The 20,818-nt window shown below is 44.3% G+C and overlaps 1 protein-coding gene across 1 annotated transcript in view; it reads left to right on the plus strand.

Annotated features, from left to right (window-relative positions):
* RSRC1 (arginine and serine rich coiled-coil 1) overlaps positions 1-20,818 on the plus strand; it is a 98,671-nt gene that overhangs the window by 18,993 nt on the left and 58,860 nt on the right. Inside the window, exon 6 of the mRNA XM_064385097.1 lies at positions 7,148-7,300. Coding sequence (XP_064241167.1) covers positions 7,148-7,300 — 153 coding nt within the window. The remainder of the gene's footprint in view (positions 1-7,147; positions 7,301-20,818) is intronic.

Here is a 20,818-nt window from a genome sequence, read left to right on the forward strand (position 1 = left end):
GAAGGAATTTCCCTGCTGGTGTCTTTGTGTGGCAAATGAGCAACTGTTGTGCTTTTGCCTCACCTCATGCTTTAAAGTTTTGTATGACCAGAAGACAAGTTGGGTATTCTCAACTCAATTGAGCCTTTTTTTGTTGTTTTTTCAGATTATTGGAATAATATTTACTTCCCTTATCAACATTAACTTTGGTTTTATATGAAAGATTTTATCTAATGTACCTGCAGCTGGGTATTGCACCTTTTTTTTTTTTTTTTTGGTGTGTGTGGGGTTTTTGCCCTTGAATTCCAGGATTGCTTTGAATGAGAAAGCCAAAAGTCTCTCCCATTCCTCCTCCTGTTTATTTAATAGGACAATGTACCAGCTTCTGTATTAACTTTGATTTCTTTATTATTTTATTCTCTAAAGATTATTAGAATGAGATTACAGATTTTTTCTGCTCAGTCATGACGTGGCTACAGGAATACAGGGTTGGAAAAATGTTCTGCTTTGGGACACACTGAGAAGATGTGAGGGAAATTCATGTCAGGTAAAACCAGATGGGTTCTTATCTGATGGTCTTAATTTGAGGTTCAGTTTTAGGAGGGAGTCTTTAAACAGATTGACAAGGGAAATAAATGGTTTATCTCCCTACTTGAGTAGCAGCAGTTTAATCCATGATTTATCTCTCAGATGGCACCCAGTAAAGTCTGGTTTTGGTTTTAGTTTGGCATGAAGTGTTCATTGAGGAGCTCCTGCAGCTGGCAGGGCCTGGTGGGCTCCTCTGCCATGGCCCATTCCTCAGGCAGGGAGCTGGGCCTGGATCCCAGGGGTGTGCCTGGATCCCAGGGGTGTGCCTGGATCCCAGGGGTGTGCCTGGATCCCAGGGGTGTGCCTGGATCCCAGGGGTGTGCAGGGAGCTGTGCCTGGATCCCAGGGATGTGCCTGGATCCCAGGGATGTGCAGGGAGCTGTGCCTGGATCCCAGGGGTGTGCCTGGATCCCAGGGATGTGCAGGGAGCTGTGCCTGGATCCCAGGGGTGTGCCTGGATCCCAGGGATGTGCAGGGAGCTGTGCCTGGATCCCAGGGGTGTGCCTGGATCCCAGGGATGTGCAGGGAGCTGTGCCTGGATCCCAGGGGTGTGCCTGGATCCCAGGGATGTGCAGGGAGCTGTGCCTGGATCCCAGGGATGTGCCTGGATCCCAGGGATGTGCAGGGAGCTGTGCCTGGGTTCCATGGAATGTGCAGGGAGCTGTGCCTGGATCCCAGGGATGTGCAGGGAGCTGTGCCTGGGTTCCATGGAATGCAGGTTCTGGCCCCAAAGCTCATTTAGTGAACTCAGTGTCGTTGGGGCGGTTCTCCTCCTCCCAACTCCTCTCCTATGGGTTTTCCAGCACCTCACCAGTGACCAGGCCATGCTTGATGTCCTTCCCAAGGACTCCTTGTAGGATAATCAAGGCTTTGTGGCCCAGGAGGCACCTTCATCCCCCTTGGAATCCCGAGCAGGAGGTTCTCCAGAAGTCTGGAGAACTTGAGTTGTGTCAAACCAGCTGCTTTAGAATTCCAGCAGTGTCCCATCCCTGGGTTCTTCTCTCCAGCTGCATTCCTGTCCTCTCCATGCTGCCTTTCCATCTTTTTCAAAACGGCAGTTGTGGAATTTTACCTCCTCAGATGTTTGATCATGTAGGTACCATGATTTAAAAGTGCAGAGTTGCTGGGCTGGGTTGGTGCTGGTGTTTGGTGAGTGCATTTCCTCAGCTCTGCATCTGGCATAATTTGGCACACAAAGACACCAGCAAGGGAATTCTTCCTCTCCCAGCCAAATCCCAGAGGTGTCACTGCTTAGGCTGAGGAAAGAGGAACCAGGAAGAAATGGGCTGAATGAGAGCTTAAATGCTGCAGTCCTGCAGGAAAGACATTTTGCATCATCTCCAAACAAGTTCATGGTTGTCCTAGTTCTTGTTTTTATTTCATCCTGCTTTTCTCTGGCATTGTGGATGATAAGTTGTAAAATCTTAAATATTCCCTTATTCTGAAATATGTTTTGTCTCTTACCAACTGCCCAAACTGCTGCTTTGAAACAATTTTTTTCTCTTTGCATCAGTCTCATTTCAGGCTGAAACTGTGACTCTGCTGCTGCCTACTTTTGTTATCACTTGCCTTATATTGAACAGTAAATTAAAAAAAAGTAGTATTATCATACATATGATCTGTGTTTAATTTCCTCAAAGCCATGCATTTTAAAATTGCAAGCTAATAATGACCAATGTTTTATAGAGGCAGCTACATTTACATTATATATACATCTTTAATAATTTCTGCAGTCTGAATGACTGCAATTGATACCTGAAATGATTTTACCTTTCCAACAACTCGTACCACGATTTTTTTTCCTGGTGGTGAAGTTGAGTTAAACAAGGAACTTTCTCTTAATATGCTTTGAAAGAGAACATGGCATTTTGCTGCAATGACTTGTGTGTTTGCACTCTGGCTTTATTAGCAGTCTGAGCAGCCAGGCTTGATGCAGCGCAGTTGTTCCATTGTCCTGGCCCAGCCCTTGGATTTATGGCCCAAGTATTAAAGAGCCCTGAATTTGTTGGCTTTTGTTTGTGGCCATTGGGCTAAAAATAATCTAATAAGGCTTGTGTCAGGTGAGAGATGCTGAGAAGAATTCCAGGGGAGAAGTTGACATCTCAGCACCGTTCTGTGGAGTGGGGGGTGCTGTTTGCCAAGAAAACAGATTATTTTTGCAAAAATTGGTCTTTCCTGGAAGAGCTCAAAGAGAAGAAAACAAACCCTGTCTTGGCTTTGGGCTCTAATTCCTCTTTCCATTTAAAAAAGTCTCCCTTTTGCAGTTGTAACCTTTTGAAGAGATTAGATTGGACCTCTAAGATAGAGTTCAGTGCTTTAGTGCAATATAATTGGGGAAATACTAAACGCCACTGACCTCATTTCCTTCAGAACAATGAGAATTAATAGTTGCACGTTTTATTAGGCTGATATTCCAGATGTAGTGTACATTTAATTAAGTGTAGTTTCCTTTTGGTTATGGTATGTGGCTCTGCTTTTTGTCGCAAATTCTTTCTAGTTTTACAGTTTTCCACATGTTTTCTTTCACCATTTATGATTTTTTCAAAGCGGGGCTATAAGGATTTAAATCACTTTAGCATGCAGCAAAACAGTTCCCATTCAAACAATAAACGCCATTTTAAAAAGCCTTTAGATCTTCTGTCACTTCATAAATATAAATGTATAAAAACATTATGCAGTTGTAGTGCCCACCTGCTAATTAAATGCAGATTTCCTCAAACTTGTTTTAAAATCCGCTTATTTGTTTCAACTCAGTCTCTGCTCAGAATACATATGGCCCTTGTGAAACTAATTATGCTTATGGAGCAGCTGTTAAATTTAGTGCAACTAATTTTATCCAATATTTTACATTTTAATTGATTACCTGTGAAGAAATTAGCAAATTAACACTTATTGTGCAGTAACTGAATGGGCTTTTATGGAGACTTTCAATTTTTACAAGCGGCCCGAGTGCTGATGGAATAAAGCCATTTCTTAGGGTTGGAGATGGGGAAGTTATTGGTGAGCCTTGATTATCTGGTGTGAGAATTTAGGGATCCCGAGTGATGCCAAGCATCTGTGTGTTCTGCAACTTAGACATGAAAAGCAGATTGGAAAGTAATGGCTTTTCACAGAATTTTGGGAACATATGGGCTTATCTGGATCTAAGAAGCCTTTGAAGATCTTTGAACTTGACTAAATGACTTAACCTTTGGCATGGTGGGTGGGTGTTTTGGGTGTCATGGGGGGGAAGGGGATCCATGCTGGAAATCTCCTCTACAGCTTCATTTCTTGGTTGGTTTTTTTTTCCCCCCCTCTGGTAGTTCCATAATTTGAACATTTGGGGTCTTGCTTTAATAGGACTAATTGTGATTCTTGTTATTTTTCAACAGCAGATAAAATAGAAAATCTGTCTTCTCTGCCAGATCTGTGGACTTTTGTTGTGGTTTGGTGATGAGCTGGGGACACAGATGACTTTTGGGAGCTCCATTTCAGGAAGTTTTATCTTGATTTCCTGTCCTGTAGATCTTGCAAGATACTTTAATAGGAATTAAGGAAGAGTACAGAGAGGCTCTTCCCAAGGCCATGGAGTGATGGGACAAGTGGGAATGGCCTGAAGCTGGTGGAGGGGAGGTGTAGATGGGATATTGGGAAGGAATTCATCCCTGTGAGGGTGGTGGGACACTGGGGGCACAGTGCCATGGCAGGGACACCTTCCACTGTCCCAGGGAGCTCCAGTCCCTGCCTTGGACGCTGCCAGGGATGGGGAAATGTGATGCAATAACTCCTTTAATTTTTAAAAGCTGTTTCCTGTATATAAATGTCACCTGCCACCCGTTCTGCACAGGTATGGGAACGAGCAGAAATTCAGTTACTGAGCATCCAGCCTGCCTGAGCTGAGTTTGTCTTTTGCACCTGCAAAAGGTGGGACTGAACTCCAGTTCAGATTTGAGCTGATGAACTGGAGTTCTTTACAAATAAATATTTTAGATTCCTGTTGTTCCTGGTGGGAGGACTGTGCCATTGAGTGAGGAGAGGCCCTGCATCAATTAAGGGTGATTTGTGTTGCTACAGGGCTTTGTTTTGTTGTTTGGGGTTTATTTTCTGTTCTGGACTTACCTGCAGAGTTCTGAGAAGCCAGGGTTACCTGGGAATAGTGGATTTAGGGCAGTGCTCTGTAAATCTGTCCTGCCTCATCATGTTGTTTGTAAAAACAGTGTCTCTGTGCCAAACAAAAATTAGATTTAATATCCAGAATGCTCTTTCAAATCAAAACTTCTTCCACCTGAGGAGTAAAGATGGATGGATGCTTTTACATTTGTGATGACACACTAAAAATCCATTTTGAGCCAGCAAATGCTCTCCAGTTAAGAATCCAGCAGTGCAGTGGTAATTTGATCTATTTATTAGTGTTAATAGAGTGACCAGGATGGGAGAGCTGCTGTTGGAAGGTACCAGCTGCTGAAACAGGAACCCAGCCCTGACCTCTGGAGCTGCTCCTGGCAGGAATGGGGACCTGAACTCCCATGTGCTGGACAAATTCCAGAAATGTAATTTATAGCCTCATCTGGAGGGAGGATTTTCTTTTGCTTAGTCTATTGTTGGGTTTTATTAAGCAGTTGTTGTTTCATAAAAGGAGGGGTTTTGTCTGTGTGATTTGGCTTTTAAAGGCCTTGGAGGTTTTGCACCCCAGGAGGTGCTAAAGAAACTTTTAATGCTGTTTTAAAAATTTCCCCATTTCCCTCAGTACTTAATGGAACTTTTCCATGAGGTGCCATCAGAACTTTGATGGGAATCATGGAATTGTAGAGTCATGGTTTGGGTTGGGAGGGACCTTAAAGCCCATCTCATTCCATCCCCTGCCCTGGATGGGGACACATTCCAAAGGCCAGGGTGCTCAGGCAAGAGAGACCAAGGAAAACTTGACCTGGTTTTTCCTAAATATCCCTTGTCCACTCAGGTAGCATTGATACATGATAAACTATTAAATAAAACTTAGAAAATATACAAGAAATTCAGGAGTAATGAAATAATTTTGGACACACAAAGAAACAGCCCTAATACTTCTGGATCTTTTTTCCCATTTTGTTCATGGATTAATCAGTTGTGTGGTTTATTTTGCATCTCTTTTCAGAGCAGGAGCCATGTTTTTTTTCACTTCTTTTGCTAAATTGTCAGTTTAAAGGTATTAAATTGTGACATGTGCTACGTTATTAGATGTATTTGTTAAATGTACTGAAATTAAATAATAAAATATAACTATGACAAGGCTGAGGAGGGTGGGACTGCAGAACCTGGGGCTGGAATTGGACAGTGAACCCCACAATGGAAAGGGACCAAAACTTATAAAAGTGTTCTCACTTGGGCTCATCTTGGACAGAGCCTTGGCTGGGCTCTTGCACTGCCCAAGGTGTGTCCTGTAAAGGTCTTTTAATAAATCCCTACTTTATTCCTTTGTCATTCCCAGCCTCTGCTCCAGGTGGCCTCTGAAGGCATCAGAGTCACCATCCCTGGATGTGTTGAAAAACAGACTGGGTGTGACACTCACTGCCAGGTTTAGTTGGGGTGTAAGGGCTGGGTTGAACTCGATCTTGGAGTGTTGGAAGCCTGGCTGCTGAGAATTTCAGACTTTGTGTGCTGCCAGGCACTGATCCCCAAGAGAGTGCTGCATTGGCCTGGGGCCATGGAGAAGCTTCCAAAATGGAATTACAATATTGGGATTATGGGGGTGCAGTTAGATTAGATGTGTGTCATATCACAGGGTGGGGAACTGAGAGTTTGGAGTTTTAGAATATAGTAATAGATATAAAGTAAGATGGAAGTTTTAGGTTGGAGGCTGGTCCTTCTTCTTCATGGGTTTGGGTGGTATTTTGTAACTGGATGCAAGAGTCCGCATTGCAGACTTTCAGTGATTAGTTATTGGGTTAAAAATAAAAATAATTTAGGTGTCATTTCTTAATTGGATTATTTAGCCTTAAAGGCATAGTAAGATAGCCATTTTGTAGCATGTTAGTAGAATGCTGAAGTATGGAGAGGCTTGTAAGCAAGGTTGAGTTAATAGAAGAAATAACAACTGGTGATTTTTGAGTGTATCCATAGCAAGGAAGAAGAACAAGGCCTTCAGCATGGGAACAGATTAGAAAAGATGCATGAAAATTTTTGTGAGCTAGACTACGTAGCTAGTAGATGTGTATACATACCCTACTAAATTTCTGTGAAACTTTTGCTAATTGACGCTAATTGCTTTGCACCAATGAATGTAATAAGTTATTGAACATATATATATAATGAATATAATAAGTTAACAGGTTCTAAAATTGAATGACAACTTGATGTAGTGAATGACTTAAGAGCACGCTTTAAGAGTATATAAGCTGGAGAACATGCAGAATAAAAACACTGATCGTCTGTGCGTGTGTCACGTGTGTGTGTGTCACAGCTGACCTAAGAGTGACACTGCAGAACTTGCAGCTCGTGCTATAGATGAGAAGTGATGCCCACCTGAGTGTGGGCATGGCATGCCATCTGCAGCCCTGCAATCCTGCAGCAAGGAGGGCAGAGGCGGCGTGGCGCGTGCCCGACGCTGGCTCTGGTTCCGCAGGTCGCGCCAGCGCTCGTACAGCCGCAGCAGCGAGAGGTCCGGCCACAGGAGAACCCCCAGCGGGTCCCGGGAGCGCCGCAGGGCCAGGGACAAGGCCAAGGACAAGGACAAGGGCAAAGGGAAGGACAAGGAGAGCCACGGCACCAAGGCTGGGTGAGTGAAACGGCAGATGATGCAGCTGGAGCACAACCGGGCAGCAGCGCGGGTACTTCTACTCTTGTAAAATAATAATAATTTTCCTTTACCTTGAATTGTATTTTCTATAAACTAACTTTATATGAATTCAGAATATTTGAAGGGTGGGCTGTTATTCAGGCCATTTAGAGGGTGGGGTTTGTAAGGTTTTATAGTTCTGCAATGTGGCAGTGTTTTGCACTAAGTGATGGTTTAATTTTCTACCCTTTCCCTCCCTGCTTGGTTTCAGGTGAGTTAAAGAGCTTTCTGCACTTTTTTAATATTAACATTCTTCCCATATGTAATAGCCATAATTTAGGGGGAAAATGAGGAGTATTGGAAAGCATGAGGGCTTCTTCCTAGGAGAAGATGGGTTTCACTGTTCACACACACCTACACCTCCTCCCAGTGGCAGGAGTTCCTGCTGGGCTTTGCTTGAGGCTCAGAAATGCAGTTCCAGCACAAGCCTTGCTCTGGGTTAACCATGGGAACCCTTGAGAACCTGCTGTCAGTCCAGTTTCTGCTTGGAATGACTTGGGTTGTTGATGACAGATTGCAGGAAAGACAAGGTAATTTTTTACATTTATGTAATTCCCTCTGATTTCTACTTCATGCTCCTGTGCAGCCTCTCCTGGGCTGTCTTTTCCCTCTTTGTCTGATCCCTTCCAAAAAAACCCCACTGAGGTGTCACTTCTTGACCTTCCCTTGGGTGGATTCCCACTGAAAAATGCTCCTGGGGAATTTCTAGAGCAGCATCTTCACCCACATGTGGGATTCTGTTGGCCTCTGGAATTTTCCCTTTGTTCCCTGCAGCAGCAGGAGAATTCCTGGTTAAGTTGGATCCAGTCTGGACTCTCCAAGCAGATTAATTTCTAGACCTGGAGTCTGGAAAGTCTCATTATTCTACAGAGCCCTTCCAGAACCTCCAGCACCAGGGAATCTGTAGTGGGACCAATCCTGTGGCCTCAGTATTTGAGCAGATCCTTCCTCAAAGGCACCTCAAGGACCACCAGGTCTGGTTCCCAGTTTAAATTCATGGCTGTTTGCAATGTATTTATTCAAAATAGCTGCTTTGGAGCTGTAATGAAGATCAGCCTGAAGCCAGATTGTGGGAAGAAGGGACATAAATTCTCAGGTGCTGCTTGACTTTATAGTTTAACTTTGCATAAAAGGAGGTATTTCAGCTTGGCAGCACTGCAGCTTATCTGAGAGATGTTGTATATTTGGGGCTTTACTGCTCCTCTAAAGCACAGAATCAAAATGCATTTTTTTCCCACTAATTAAGCAGCAAATTTGTGGCTCCTGTGAACCCTAATGATGATTTTCTGTCCTTGGCTTGGCTGTGTTTGTAGATGTGATGGGTCTGTGCTTGGGGTTTTTTTGGGGCAGCTTTAGATTCTTTCACAGTAAACGTCTCAAGAGAAATTTCAAAAGTAAAAAAAAGAAAATTATTTTAAAAAAGGGTATTCTGGGCATTGTGCTTTGGCATTCCCAGTTTCAGTGCTGATTCTCTGACGCTGAGCACTGAATTTCTGGAGTGCTGGAGAAGCACCAGCAGTCCATGAGATGGGCTGTGGAACAGCTCTGCTCTTCTCCTCTTACACCCTGAAATGTTTAAGGGTTGTTCCACTTGGCCAGCCATTATGGAGGGAAATCCTGCAGCAGCTGCTGGGAATGTGGGCTGGGAGCTCCAGGGAGTTCCCTCCACCCCCAAATCCCACGTTTAGACCAACAACATCTACATGCAGGAAGCCTTCAGCTGTCCAAGTCTGCAGAAGTGAGGGTTTTGCAGTACTACAATCTTTCCCCACTATTTTTGTACTAATCAAAGCATTACATTCATCTTTTATTTATGCTTTTTGAAATTTGCTTGTTTTAAAACAACCTGCATGCATGTCTTCGTTGACCTGGCTGGGTGTGCTGTTGAATTTTGATGTTTCAAGTCTTGATCAGCTTCAAAACATGCAAATTCTGTTGTTCTGAGATGTGTTTTTCATAAGGCTCCTTGTTCATTGTTAAACTGGGGGGAAAGCTACTAAAAGCTTGTTAGTTTTAAATAACTTTTCCTAGATTTATGGGTCTCATCGTTGCTTGTGTACCAGTGGAATTTGGGATTACTTCTCCAAGTGATTTTGACAATTTTTAATGGAATAAATTAAGAGCAGCTTCTCAGTTGTTAAGAGAAAAGAAGTGGTGAACCATTTATCAACCTGACCACTGGTTTAATTGCTGATCCTTAATAAGGTTATTGATACATTTGGGCACTAGTGGCTTCACAGCTTCCTAAATACTTTGACAGATCCCAGAATCCTGGAATGGTTTGGGCTGGACAGAGCTCAAATCCCATCTCATTCCAACTTCTGCCATGGCGGGGCCACTTCCATGGACCAGATTGCTCCAGGTGGCCTTGGGCACTGCCAGGGATCCAGGGGCAGCCACAGCTCCTCTGGGCACCCTGTGCCAGTCCCTTCCCACTCTCCCAGCAAACAATTCCTTCCCCAAATGCCATTCCCTGTGTCCTGTCAGTAGTACAGAGCTGAGGAGCTCATTGTTCAAACACCATCTCCATTTTTCCTTCCAGTTCCACACTTCAGGACTTTGAGCTTTCACTTAGGTCCCCCTGTCTGGGGACCCTTTTCCTGTGGCATTCTCCCAAATCCCTTGGAGTTGGGTCCATGCCCAGTGCCCCATGGATGGCACGTGGGTGACTGATGCCTGTTGATGAGATTTTTGCTGTTTGGAGAAAACATCAGGAGTAAAGTGGGAACGTTGGACTTTCCTGAGTCAGACTCTCCTGGAGCTTGGCACGTGATTCTTTTTCCCTTCCTTCTTGCCAGCCGGTGCAGTAGGAAGTCATTTATGGTAATTGGCCCTGATTTGCATATAGGTGATGGAGTTGTGTGGGGCAGAGCACCCAGAGCTGCTGGGGAGCTGTGCTGGGATCAAAGGGGCCGTGCGGGAGCTCCTGGCTGACACCGAGCTGGGGGTGGTGTTTGCATTAAACATTCATCACCCTCCCAGCCTGCCAGCAGGAATTCTGGGCTGGGCTGACATGTTTTCATGCAAAATTTATTGGCCAAGACGAGGGTTGCAAAGAGAGATCTCGTTGCCTTTCACCAGCAGCAGAGGGGGAGTGTTTGATTGGGAGGGAGGATTCCTCTGGCACGTTTGGGGCCTGTGTTACACCAGGAGCTGAAGGGTGGGAAGGCTGATTCTGTCTCTCCAAGACCTTCTTCTCAAAATCTGACCTGCCTAAATCCATTTCTCAAGGAGCAGAAACGTGCAAACAGCAGGTGATGTTCAGGGTGCAGCAACGCTTGTTTCATTTGCTCTGCTCAGGTCTCACATTCAGGAGCTCTTGTTGGTTGGTTCAATTCTCTTTGGAGTTCATTTCAAAGAGGCTTATGAGGAAAATACAAAGTACATTGTGTTTCGTTTGTAGCTCAGGAGTCCAAAAGGAAAATACATTCAGTTTGGAAGTTTTGATCCCAAATGTAATAAATAAGGGTTGCTACTGGGCTGGAAGCTTGCATGCCATGACTCAACCTTGATCAGATTCTTGTAGTTGAGTTGTGAGCATCCTGGAGGAGGTGCTTCCAGGAAAATGGAAATGAGCAGCAGAAATGGGCTGGTGGGAATTGTACAGTCTGGCCAAAAACCCATCTTAAACATGGACATTCCTAGAAACGCTGGAGAACTTCTTTAAAATCTGTTTAAAATTAGCAACTGTTTTGAATACTGAAACCAAACTACTCCATCCTGTGGTGGTAAGTTGTTTGAATGCTTATAGGAGAAATACCTTCTGTCAGAGGGGAAACCCTTTCCTTAATCCAAGAGGGTTTATTTTCAGTGTCTGAGCTAAATTAGAAAGACTTTGAGAAGTGCTTGTAGTAAAGTTTTAAGATGCTTGGTAGGACTTCTTGGTCCCAGTGATTTCTTCTGGTAGCTTCTTGAAGAACAGGTTCTAAAACTGAATGACAACTTGAGCCCCTTTGTCCAACCTGGGAATGGGAGGCATGTGCTTGGACTCCAAGTGGGTTTTCCAGGATCTTTAGGATGTATTGCCATGGCAAGGGAGTCACTTATCTGCAGTAAAACCAAAATGCCTCTTCTACTGATTGATTAATTTATTTATTCTTACTCCTTTTGCCTTCCTTTCTACCTGCAGCGTGCAGGCAGAACCAGGCATGAGGTGTCTGGAGCAGGTAGTGAAGCAGCCATTAGAAGTGGGTCTGTGGGTGACCTCAGTGCAGGGAGATTGAATCCCTTGCCCTGTCAGGGTCCGTGTTTGCTGATGGAAAAGGAGCTGAGCACTTGGGTTGGTTCCCTGCAAGGCTCAGGATCCTGGGAGTGCCCAGGGAACACCTGGGTGTGTTTGGGGTGGTGGGTGAGGAGTCCCAGAGCTCTGCTTCTGCAGAAGGAAGCAGCTGAGGGGCCAAACCAGGACAGTTTCCTCCCAGTAAGTCAGCCAAAGGCTAATGGGAAGCAGAGGAAGGTTTTTTCTGAAAAGGGCTGAGACCTCCATATGCCCAAAGCAGCTCGAGGGTCACTTGCCTTTGACCGAGATTTGTTGCTATTGTTGTCTAAGCTGTGTTGGCCTTGTTTTTCTTTTTGTTTGCTAAAAATCCCCTTTTAGGACTCAAAAGACTGGCCATTTATTTAATGGGCAGCAGCATATGGGATGATTTCTTTTCCTTTCACTCCCAGACAGCTGGAAAAGTCAGTGTGGATGGGACACGTGGAGCAAAACTGTGCAGGAGGTGCTGGGGAACCACTGGTTCTGGAAAATAAATCATTTTAGTTCAGAGTAACCATTTCATTTTCATTCATTAAGTACTTTCTGTGCTAAGTACAAAAATCTAAGTTTTGTGTTCAGATTCTGTACTTCAGACTGTCAGTTAGTGATGGCTGTCAAATGAGCTTCCCTGCTAAATTCATGGGCTATGTTGAGGGAATTATATTTCTCCCTGTTTCCAGAAATAGGTTTTGGAATGCATTTGAAGGCAGTATCTTCAAAGACACACATTCTTTTAAGCTGTTTAAAATTTTCCAAACTATCCGCTCCTTAAAACTGCCAGCCACCATGATTGTCCTTTTATAACTATATAATTTGCATTATCCTGGGTTTTGGGTGGAATCATTCCTCGAACGTGGAGTGTTGCTGCTGAAGGAGGGTTTTGTTTGCCCACATGTCCAAACACACACAGGCTCTGAATGTAAACATGGAGTTTTGGTTTTGTTTTTTTTTTTCCCTGGGACACCTTGTGCTGGGAGAGCAGCTGACTATTGTTTTAATGGCCTCCCTTAATCTGGGCAGGAGGAATCCAAACTGAATGATCCAGAGCTGTGCAAATCCAGTTAGTGTGAGCTGTAATCTCTTTACTGGCTTTAAGGAGTTGGAGTGGCACTGAGACACCCTGCAGATACTGAGCAGCAGAGATACAGTAATCACCTCACCCTGCTCCTGCATCCTGCACTAAACCACCAGTCCCCAGCAAGGATTTAGGGAAAACCCAGCCCCAAACCAGCAAAGTGCTCCTCAGAGCAGGCAGAGGAGGGCAGGTCACAAACAGCCCCTCTGAAAGATGATGGTAAAGTGAAACTGAAATTCACATTAAAACATTAAACTCGCTGTTGCACCTCGTATTTTGGATTGGGAATGCTTTTTCTGGAATGAGCTTACCTGCTATGGAGATTATAAACCATCCCTGGCTTTGATTAGGAAGGGAAGGAGAATCTTTGTTTGGAGGAAGCATTTCTAATCCTGGTCCAATTTTGGACCTTTCTGCTGTTTGGAATTACAAAATAATGTGACAAACTGAAATGAAATAATCTAAATTGTTGATCAGTGATAGGACATGAAGGAATAGTTTTAAATTAAGAGAAGAGTGATGTGGATTGGATATTGGGAAGGAATTCCTGGCTTGGAGGGTGGGCAGGCCCTGCACAGGTGCCCAGAGCAGCTGGGGCTGCCCCTGGATCCCTGGCAGTGCCCAAGGCCAGGCTGGACACTGGGGCTGGAGCACCTGGGACAGTGGGAGGTGTCCCAGGGGTGGCACTGGGTGGAATTTATTGTCCCTTCCAGCCCAAATCTCTCTGTGATTCCATGATTCACTTCCAGGCTCTGGTTTCATCCTCGGCACCTCCTGGGCAGGTGCAGGGCAGGTTGTTCCTACTCAGTAGCAGTGAAACCCTACACATAACCTGTGCTTCCATTTTTCTGCTTCCACACCCTTTCATTGGAGTGATTTTCCATTGAAGAGGGAAAACTGTTGGATCTTCCCATGGAGAAGAGTCTGGCCAACCCAAATTTTCCATTCTGGGCCTGGTTCCCATAGCAGATTTCCAGATGCAGGGGCTGCTCTTGACCCTTGTGTCCTTCTCTGTTCCTTGAGAATCCCCTGATCCCTGCTTGGAATGGAGCTCCTTCAGTTCCCCAGCAGGATGGGGTGATGTTCCCCAGCAGCCCCTGGAGCAGTGGTCCTTGTGGCAATAATTCAGCATCGTGTTGGGTTTATTCCCTTTTAAGATTTTTTTTTTATGGAGATTATGGCAGCCTGATGCATTGCATTTTTTCTGGGGGAAAACTGGGAATGGCTCCCACTCCAGCCATCAATTTTTACATTATTTGCAGTGTAAAAACCAACACCTTTAAATATCCATGAAAACAGGGCTGGGAAGTGCTTTGGGTGCCTTCCAGGGTAGGAATGGGGAGACCCAGAGGGAACATCTTGGATTCTGCTGCTCCCAGCAGCTGAAGTTCTTGTAATACAAGGCCCATGTAATGGTGAATTATGTTGGGAATGCTTTTTCCTGGGCTGAAATCGAAGCAGCAGGATCAGTCCATTCTCTGCACATGGATTAAGGAATTGATCAGGCAGGTCTGCCTTGGCTGCTCACATCAGAATCTTTTGAGGCTGCTTAATGGGATCACGCTGTGTCCAAGAGGGAAAAGGAGGTTTTTCCATTGATTCTTGTCAGGTGGGCATTGCTTGTGCTTTGAGAAGTGTCAGGGAAATCCAGACAATGGATTTCTGGGAGTGTTCAGCACAGGAGTGGGGAATGCAGGGCCAGGGGTGAGAAGGCTTCATGTGCCTGCCTCTGCCATCTCCCTTTTTCCTTTTTATTTCCTCCTTTGCTCTGCCTTTATTTCCTGGCCATGTTAAGCAGTGTTAGAAAAAGCCTGGGTGAAGTTTTGGATGATGCTGCAGTGGGAGTTTCTGCTGGGAGTTAATTTACAGGTCCCCTGTGAGTCAGGAGCATGAAGAGGGAAGAGAAGGAAGGGGTTTATATGGAGTGAGAGCCACTAAATCTGATTTAAAGGGTCACAGTGTGCTTTTTATTGAGGAGGACAAAAGATTAAAGTCCATCAATTAATTTATTTAAAAAACAAAGGAAGCTTTAGGCCCCAGAGCTTGTTAGAAAGTCTTTCCATGAGCTTTAAAGATAATTTTAATAGTTCTGCTGCTTTTTTCCTTTTTTAAACATTCAGGCTACAGTAACTCAGTAAATTGATAGTAGATAATTAGGTCTTGATGTTACAGGCTCAACATTTTATATGCTGTAGGTTTTATGTGTAATTTTTGAAAATTCTGCCCTGCACTGTAATATATTCTGACTCGTGCCTTTTTTTTAGGTTGTGCTTCTCACCTTGTTATGGGAGAGGAAATTTTTTCTGACAAAGCTTCCTAGGGTTTGAAAGATTTATTTGCTGCAATGTCCAGCCTGTCCTGAGACACTTCTAGGGATGCAGGGGCAGCCCCAGCTGCTCTGGCAATCCCATCCCAGGCAGGAATTCCCAGTTCCCAATCTCCTATCCATCCCTGCCCTCTGGCAGTGGAGCCATTCCCTGGGTCCTGTCCCTCCATCCTTGTCCCCAGTCCCTCTGCAGCTCTCCTGGAGCCCCTCCAGCCCTGGCAGGGCTCTGAGCTCTCCTGGAGCTGCTCCTCCCCATGGCTGGTTGGTGCTCTTCCTGCTCTGTACTGCAAGTTTGGGAGCCAATTTTGGAGCAGGGCCCTGTGGTGGCACCAGAGGAGGGCAGGGACTGATCCCAGGGAATTCCCCTGGAGCAGAGGGGCTGTGGAGCCCCCCAGGGACAATTCCAGTGCTGGCCCTGCTGGAGCAGGGGTGGCACCAGGGGAGCCCTGTGGTCCCTCCCTGGGCTGGGCATGGAGCAGCAGTCTGGGAAGGGCTGCAGAGATTCCCCCATGGAAATGCAGGGCTTGCATTGGAGCTGCTTCAGGCGTTGCTGGTGAGGAGTTCATCACCACTTATGCAATATTTTAAAAATATATTCCCCTCCAGTGCTTTACAAAGCTCTGTCCAAATGGTTTTTGTAGCAATTCTGAAATTTTTGCTTGTCTTGGATAAATGGTCCTTCCAGTAAGAGCCAGGAAGATCCTTTCTGCTCCAAACCACTTCCCATATAGAGAATATGTGGTGAAATCCCTTTTCCAGTCAGTCTGGGAAGGGCCATTTTGGGAGCCCACGATCCCATTTCAGCGTGGCACTTCTCACACATGGTCCCAGTGATGTTCCTGCCTGCCAGCAGAAAGCCAGGGCTCAGTTTTGCAGGCACTGCCTTCCCCCTGCTCTGCCTTTAATCTCGTGCTGTGTTTATGTAATGCAATAGAAATGTTGCTAACGTGATTATACTTTTCTATCTTATTAGCTTCAATACTGAGCACAATAAAATGGAAAACTGTTTAAATGTTATGTTTAAGTGCTTGAGATAAGAGTTCTTGTAAATGAAATGTGATTACATTTCTGTAATAGATCTTCTCTGTCTGCTCGGACTTTGTTGAGCAATGTAATTCTTTTGGGATTGCTGTTTCTAAGTTTGATTTCCTTTTTTTTTTTCCTTCAATTTTGATAGAAACAGCCATGTAAAATGTTACACACCACCAGACAATGCACAGAAATCTTTTGAAAAGGCAGAGTTTCCTGCGTGAGGCACAAAACCACGGCTCCATAGTTCTCTTTGTGATAACCAGTTTGAATTAAACATAATTCCCCAACATCACCTTGAATTTCCATCTGTGTAACCCCCGTGTTCTTAGGGGTTTTGCATTTACCTAATGCTCTGGGCTATTTTCCCTCAGCCCGGATGGCAAACTGTGACTATCTCCAAACTGGAGATGATATGAATAACAATTGTTTGCTGATCTTCCCCTGTATCTCCCTGCATAACCTGCAGCCTGCAGAGGCTGAGGAAGTGGCAGATAGCTTTTGTCATCCCTTATCCGGGCTGTACACTTGTAAGGAAGAGCAGGGATAATCGCCTAAATCTAATTAGGGGTTAAAAGAGGCCATGACTGTGATGTGGCAGTGAGACACCTTACTGTAGCAATCCTGTTTGCATTAGAAAAATAAGGTTGTCATATTGATTATTCAAATGAGCCTCCGTTGGCCGTGGCTCAATGGCTGCGTCGCAGCTGAAGCTCTGGAAGGTCCCAGCTTTGGAGCATACATTATGTGATGTCTTGTTTGCTGATTTCAGGCCTTTCAACCTGAGGCTCAGGGAGTTTTGTCCTGAGAATTAAGGGTTTAAGTGACCACTGGAAAATGAAGTTGAGCTTGCCTGGGTGATGGCTGCGATTGCTCAAAGCCATTCAGTGGAGGCCAATGAATTTGCTTCACATCTTTTATGGAAAAATCGGTATTGGAGTTAACAGATCTTGTTTGTGCATTAATTGATGTTTAGTTCAAAGTCAGACAGAGCTGAAAAGAATAAAGTAATTGCATTCAGATCAATTCCACGTCCAGGAGATAGCGAATTCCCCCGGCTCTGACTCTGGGGGTGCCTTTTCATTTTTAAAAAACGTTTGTCTGGTGCTGGGCTATTACAGCTTCTCACATACTTCTCAGCACTTGGCTTTTTGTCACTCCCCAGCCAGGTCTGTGGCATCCTGCAAGTGCAGGAGATGCTCCAGGATGTGCTGATTTCAGCCTTCATTGTTACCTGGTGATGTGAATACCAGCTGCAGAATGGGAAAAAGTGCTTTAAAAAACCAAATTTATTAATTAAAAAATTATTTTTGGCCCTTTTGTAGTACACCAAGTGCCACATACTAGGCTGTGTTGTATGTCCAAATGCTGGACGTTTTTCTGCTGTTGCTGCCATTGGTTTGTGCAGCTTCTGTCATTACACATTTACAAGGAAGAGCTCACCTTGAATCCCAGACGTGAAGCAGAGTTTGCAAATTTTACCCCATAGTTGAATTTTATCACATAATTTGCAATTTTACCCCATAGTTTATCCCCCATTTCATCTGCAGTTTGAGCACTGATCACTCCAGCTGTTGGTTGTCCTGGATTGCTGCTGCTAAAAATGTACATCTAGAGACAGCTACACTGTTTTATCCTCTTCTACATAGGTACAAAGTTTCCAACTTTATTTTTACATTTCTTCCGTTGATTCTTCCAGTTTCTTCCATTCTCTGCTTTTGGTATACTGGGTGAGTAAAATTTTACTCACCAAAAGTTTACTTTTGTGATTTTTTTTTTGTGAAAAGTAAATTGTAAGATTTACTCTTACAGTAAAAAAATTAACTGTAGAAATTATTCACCCAAATGCTGACCTGGTTGACTGAAGCCATGATGACCAGAGGAAGGGGATTTTTAAAATATATATATTTTTATATAGTTAAATTAAAGTAATATTTGAATAAATTAAAATATATTATTTTTATGTTTATGTTGCTGGAACATCCTGACCTGTTTGAAAGGCCTGAAAATGATCAAAAATGTTGATGTAACTTTGCAAGGTCTTGCTTGGACAGGAAGTTAAGCAGTGGCTTGTCCTGTGCTGCCTTTGTGTGCAAGTCCTGAGCTTTGTTCTGGGCCCATGGATGTGTTTGACTGCTTGGAACAGTTCCAGTTCCACCTTCTGGGGACACCCCTTTGTGACACTTCTTTGCAAAACACAATCATTTTGTCTATTGAAATTGCAACTTTCAGCCCAAACTGAAAATGGGGGAAAAGCCAATAGATGAAGGTTTTTTCAACAGTATCAAGTTTGTGGAGACCAGTCCCTCATTTTGCATGTTCATTCTAAATTACCAATTTATTTATTAAATTTTTATTTTCTCTTAATCCCTTTCAGCCACAAGTATTGCAATATTCTCTACCTCATTCTTCTTCCACCAGCAGTTAGCAAAAAATGCAGTTTGTTCTGATTGACATCAGGGAGACTGTCTGGATGCATTTCTTAAAGAGAGGGAAATAAGACAAGTATGAGGAATGTTGCAACAGGGAGAATCCTTAATCCTGGCAGCATCACAGAGAAGCAGAATTTTCAGATGACAAAGGGGTTTTTGGCTGCTCCTCCTTTCACAAGTTACAAAAGTTCAATTCACCCACGAGCTCAGCTGACTCTGGGCTGGCTGAGGTCACCACCTTGAAATTTGAGGTAAGAATAAACATTTTGATGTAAAGCATCATTTTGGGCTTGTCTTGCAGCACCAGTCAGCAGTGGCTCAGGAGTGGTTGGCTCAGTGATTTTTGGAGATATTTGCCAGCCTTAGTGAGAGCCAGGGGAGGTTCAGGTTGGGATTTCCTCCCTGAAGGATTGGTTCAGCCTGGAGTGGTCAGAAAATTGGATCTTGCATTTCACAACCTGATTTAATTGCAGGATGTGGTCAAAGGTTGGACTTGATGGTGTTGGAGGTCATTTCCAACCTCAGTGATTCCAGGAGGTCCCTCCTGAGCAGCAGCTGGAGGGGACAGGTGACACAAAAATTCGTGTACAGTTCACTGGGTGGGTTTGGAACTCGAGGTGTTTGTGGGGTATTCCCCTGGTCTTTTGGATTTGGGATTCTTCCCACCAGTGTCAGCTGCATCATCCAGATTCCCAGGTCTTTTGCATGGGCTGGGAGCCCTCTGGGAAATGCTGATCTGGCCACTTACTTGGCCTTTTATTTAAATAGAATATTTCACTTCACCTCCAAGATCAGCAGGTACAACAGGAGGTACTGGTTTTAACCATCAGCCTCCAAATTCCTTAAGATCCAAGTTTCCTTGGGGCCTGCCATGTTTGTGGTGCTCAATTCCTTCAGGAATCTCTTCTCTCTATACTAAAAAAAACAACCTTTGAAGGAAATCTTGGCTGCAGAACGAGACATGTCTTATATTTTTGTCTTTTTTTGGTCTCATTTTGGTGGGAAATCAATAATGTGCAACACTAATTACTTGGATTTCACTGAAGAAATGCCAGAAGATGAAATGCTTCTGGGAGATTCTGGGGGAAGGTGTCCTGCCTGTGCTGGGGAGCTGGAAGGGGATGGCTTTAAGGTCCCTTCCAACCCAAACCATTCTGGGGTTTTGGGATTCCTGGTCTAGCCGTGCTGGCACTTTCTTGGGTGTTTGTTCCACCCTGCGAAGCCATTCCTGCTCTGTTTGCACTGGCCACTTTCTCTGGGAAGTGCTGCAATGAGAAATGCCAAAGCAAACAGCTGGTGTTTGTTTTTCATGGCAGGAAAAGGTTAAAAGCAAATTACTGAGAGCAAGAGAGTGAAATGAATAAGGCCAATGTGTGTGTAAGAAGTTTAGATTTATTAATTGGTGAAATGGGAAGCCTGAAGGAGGTTCTGGTGCAACTCAAGGCAGCTTTGCTTGGTGCTTTTGGGTTTTTTAGGCTGTCAAATTTTCTACCAAGAATACAAATTGTGATTTAGGGGAACTTGCAGATCTTTCCTGGTTCTCACCACGCTGTGTTGCACATCAGACTCCAGCCTGTGTCTGTGTTTTCAGCCCTGCCCCAAAGGTGCCCAGCCTTGTTTTGGGCTGAATCCTGTGAAAACCAAGGGGATCCCTTTGGTGATCCCTGTCCATCTCCTCTGCTTTATGAGCTCCAAGTAGCTGGTTTTAATTTGATTTGAATTTTTCCCCTCATGCATTTATTAATTTCAAAACATTTCCAGGTTATTTTTCTCACTGTCTGTTAGGCTTGGATTTGGTCAGATGTGTTTGAGACTTGCAATCAGTTTTTGTTTTTATTTCATTTTGATGAAATATTATTTCTTCCTCTTCATTTGTGGCCAAGGAACTTGAGGAATTCCCCCTCAAGCTTGAGCAACTTTAGCTTTCCCTTTTAAAATGTTATAAATTTGTCTTGCAACACAGCCCAGCATGGAAGTTGTTGGGAGATGCAACTTCCTTCCTTACTGGAAGTTATTCTGGGCTGCTTGAATGACCATCTTGGAGAGACCAAGAGATTTCCAAAGGTTTTCCTTAGAGCTACATTGAGTTGAGATTAAAAAAAATAAAATTAATTGTGTAGGAAAGCCTGAAACTCAAATCTCTTCTGACCAGAGAAGCTGAGTTGGGTGAGGAGATGAAACATTCTCAGATCAAGTGGATTTGCTCTGTTCAGGAATAGGGAAGTTCTTGTCTTGTGCAGGAAGGAAAAGCTGGGCTGTGTGACATCTCGGAGACCTTCTGAGATGTTCTGAGATCAGCCTGGGCTGGGGGGAAGGAGGGAGAGGAATTAAACCAGAA

This window comes from Passer domesticus, chromosome 11 (assembly GCF_036417665.1).
Source record: "Passer domesticus isolate bPasDom1 chromosome 11, bPasDom1.hap1, whole genome shotgun sequence".
In the NCBI taxonomy this organism is placed as follows: domain Eukaryota; kingdom Metazoa; phylum Chordata; class Aves; order Passeriformes; family Passeridae; genus Passer; species Passer domesticus.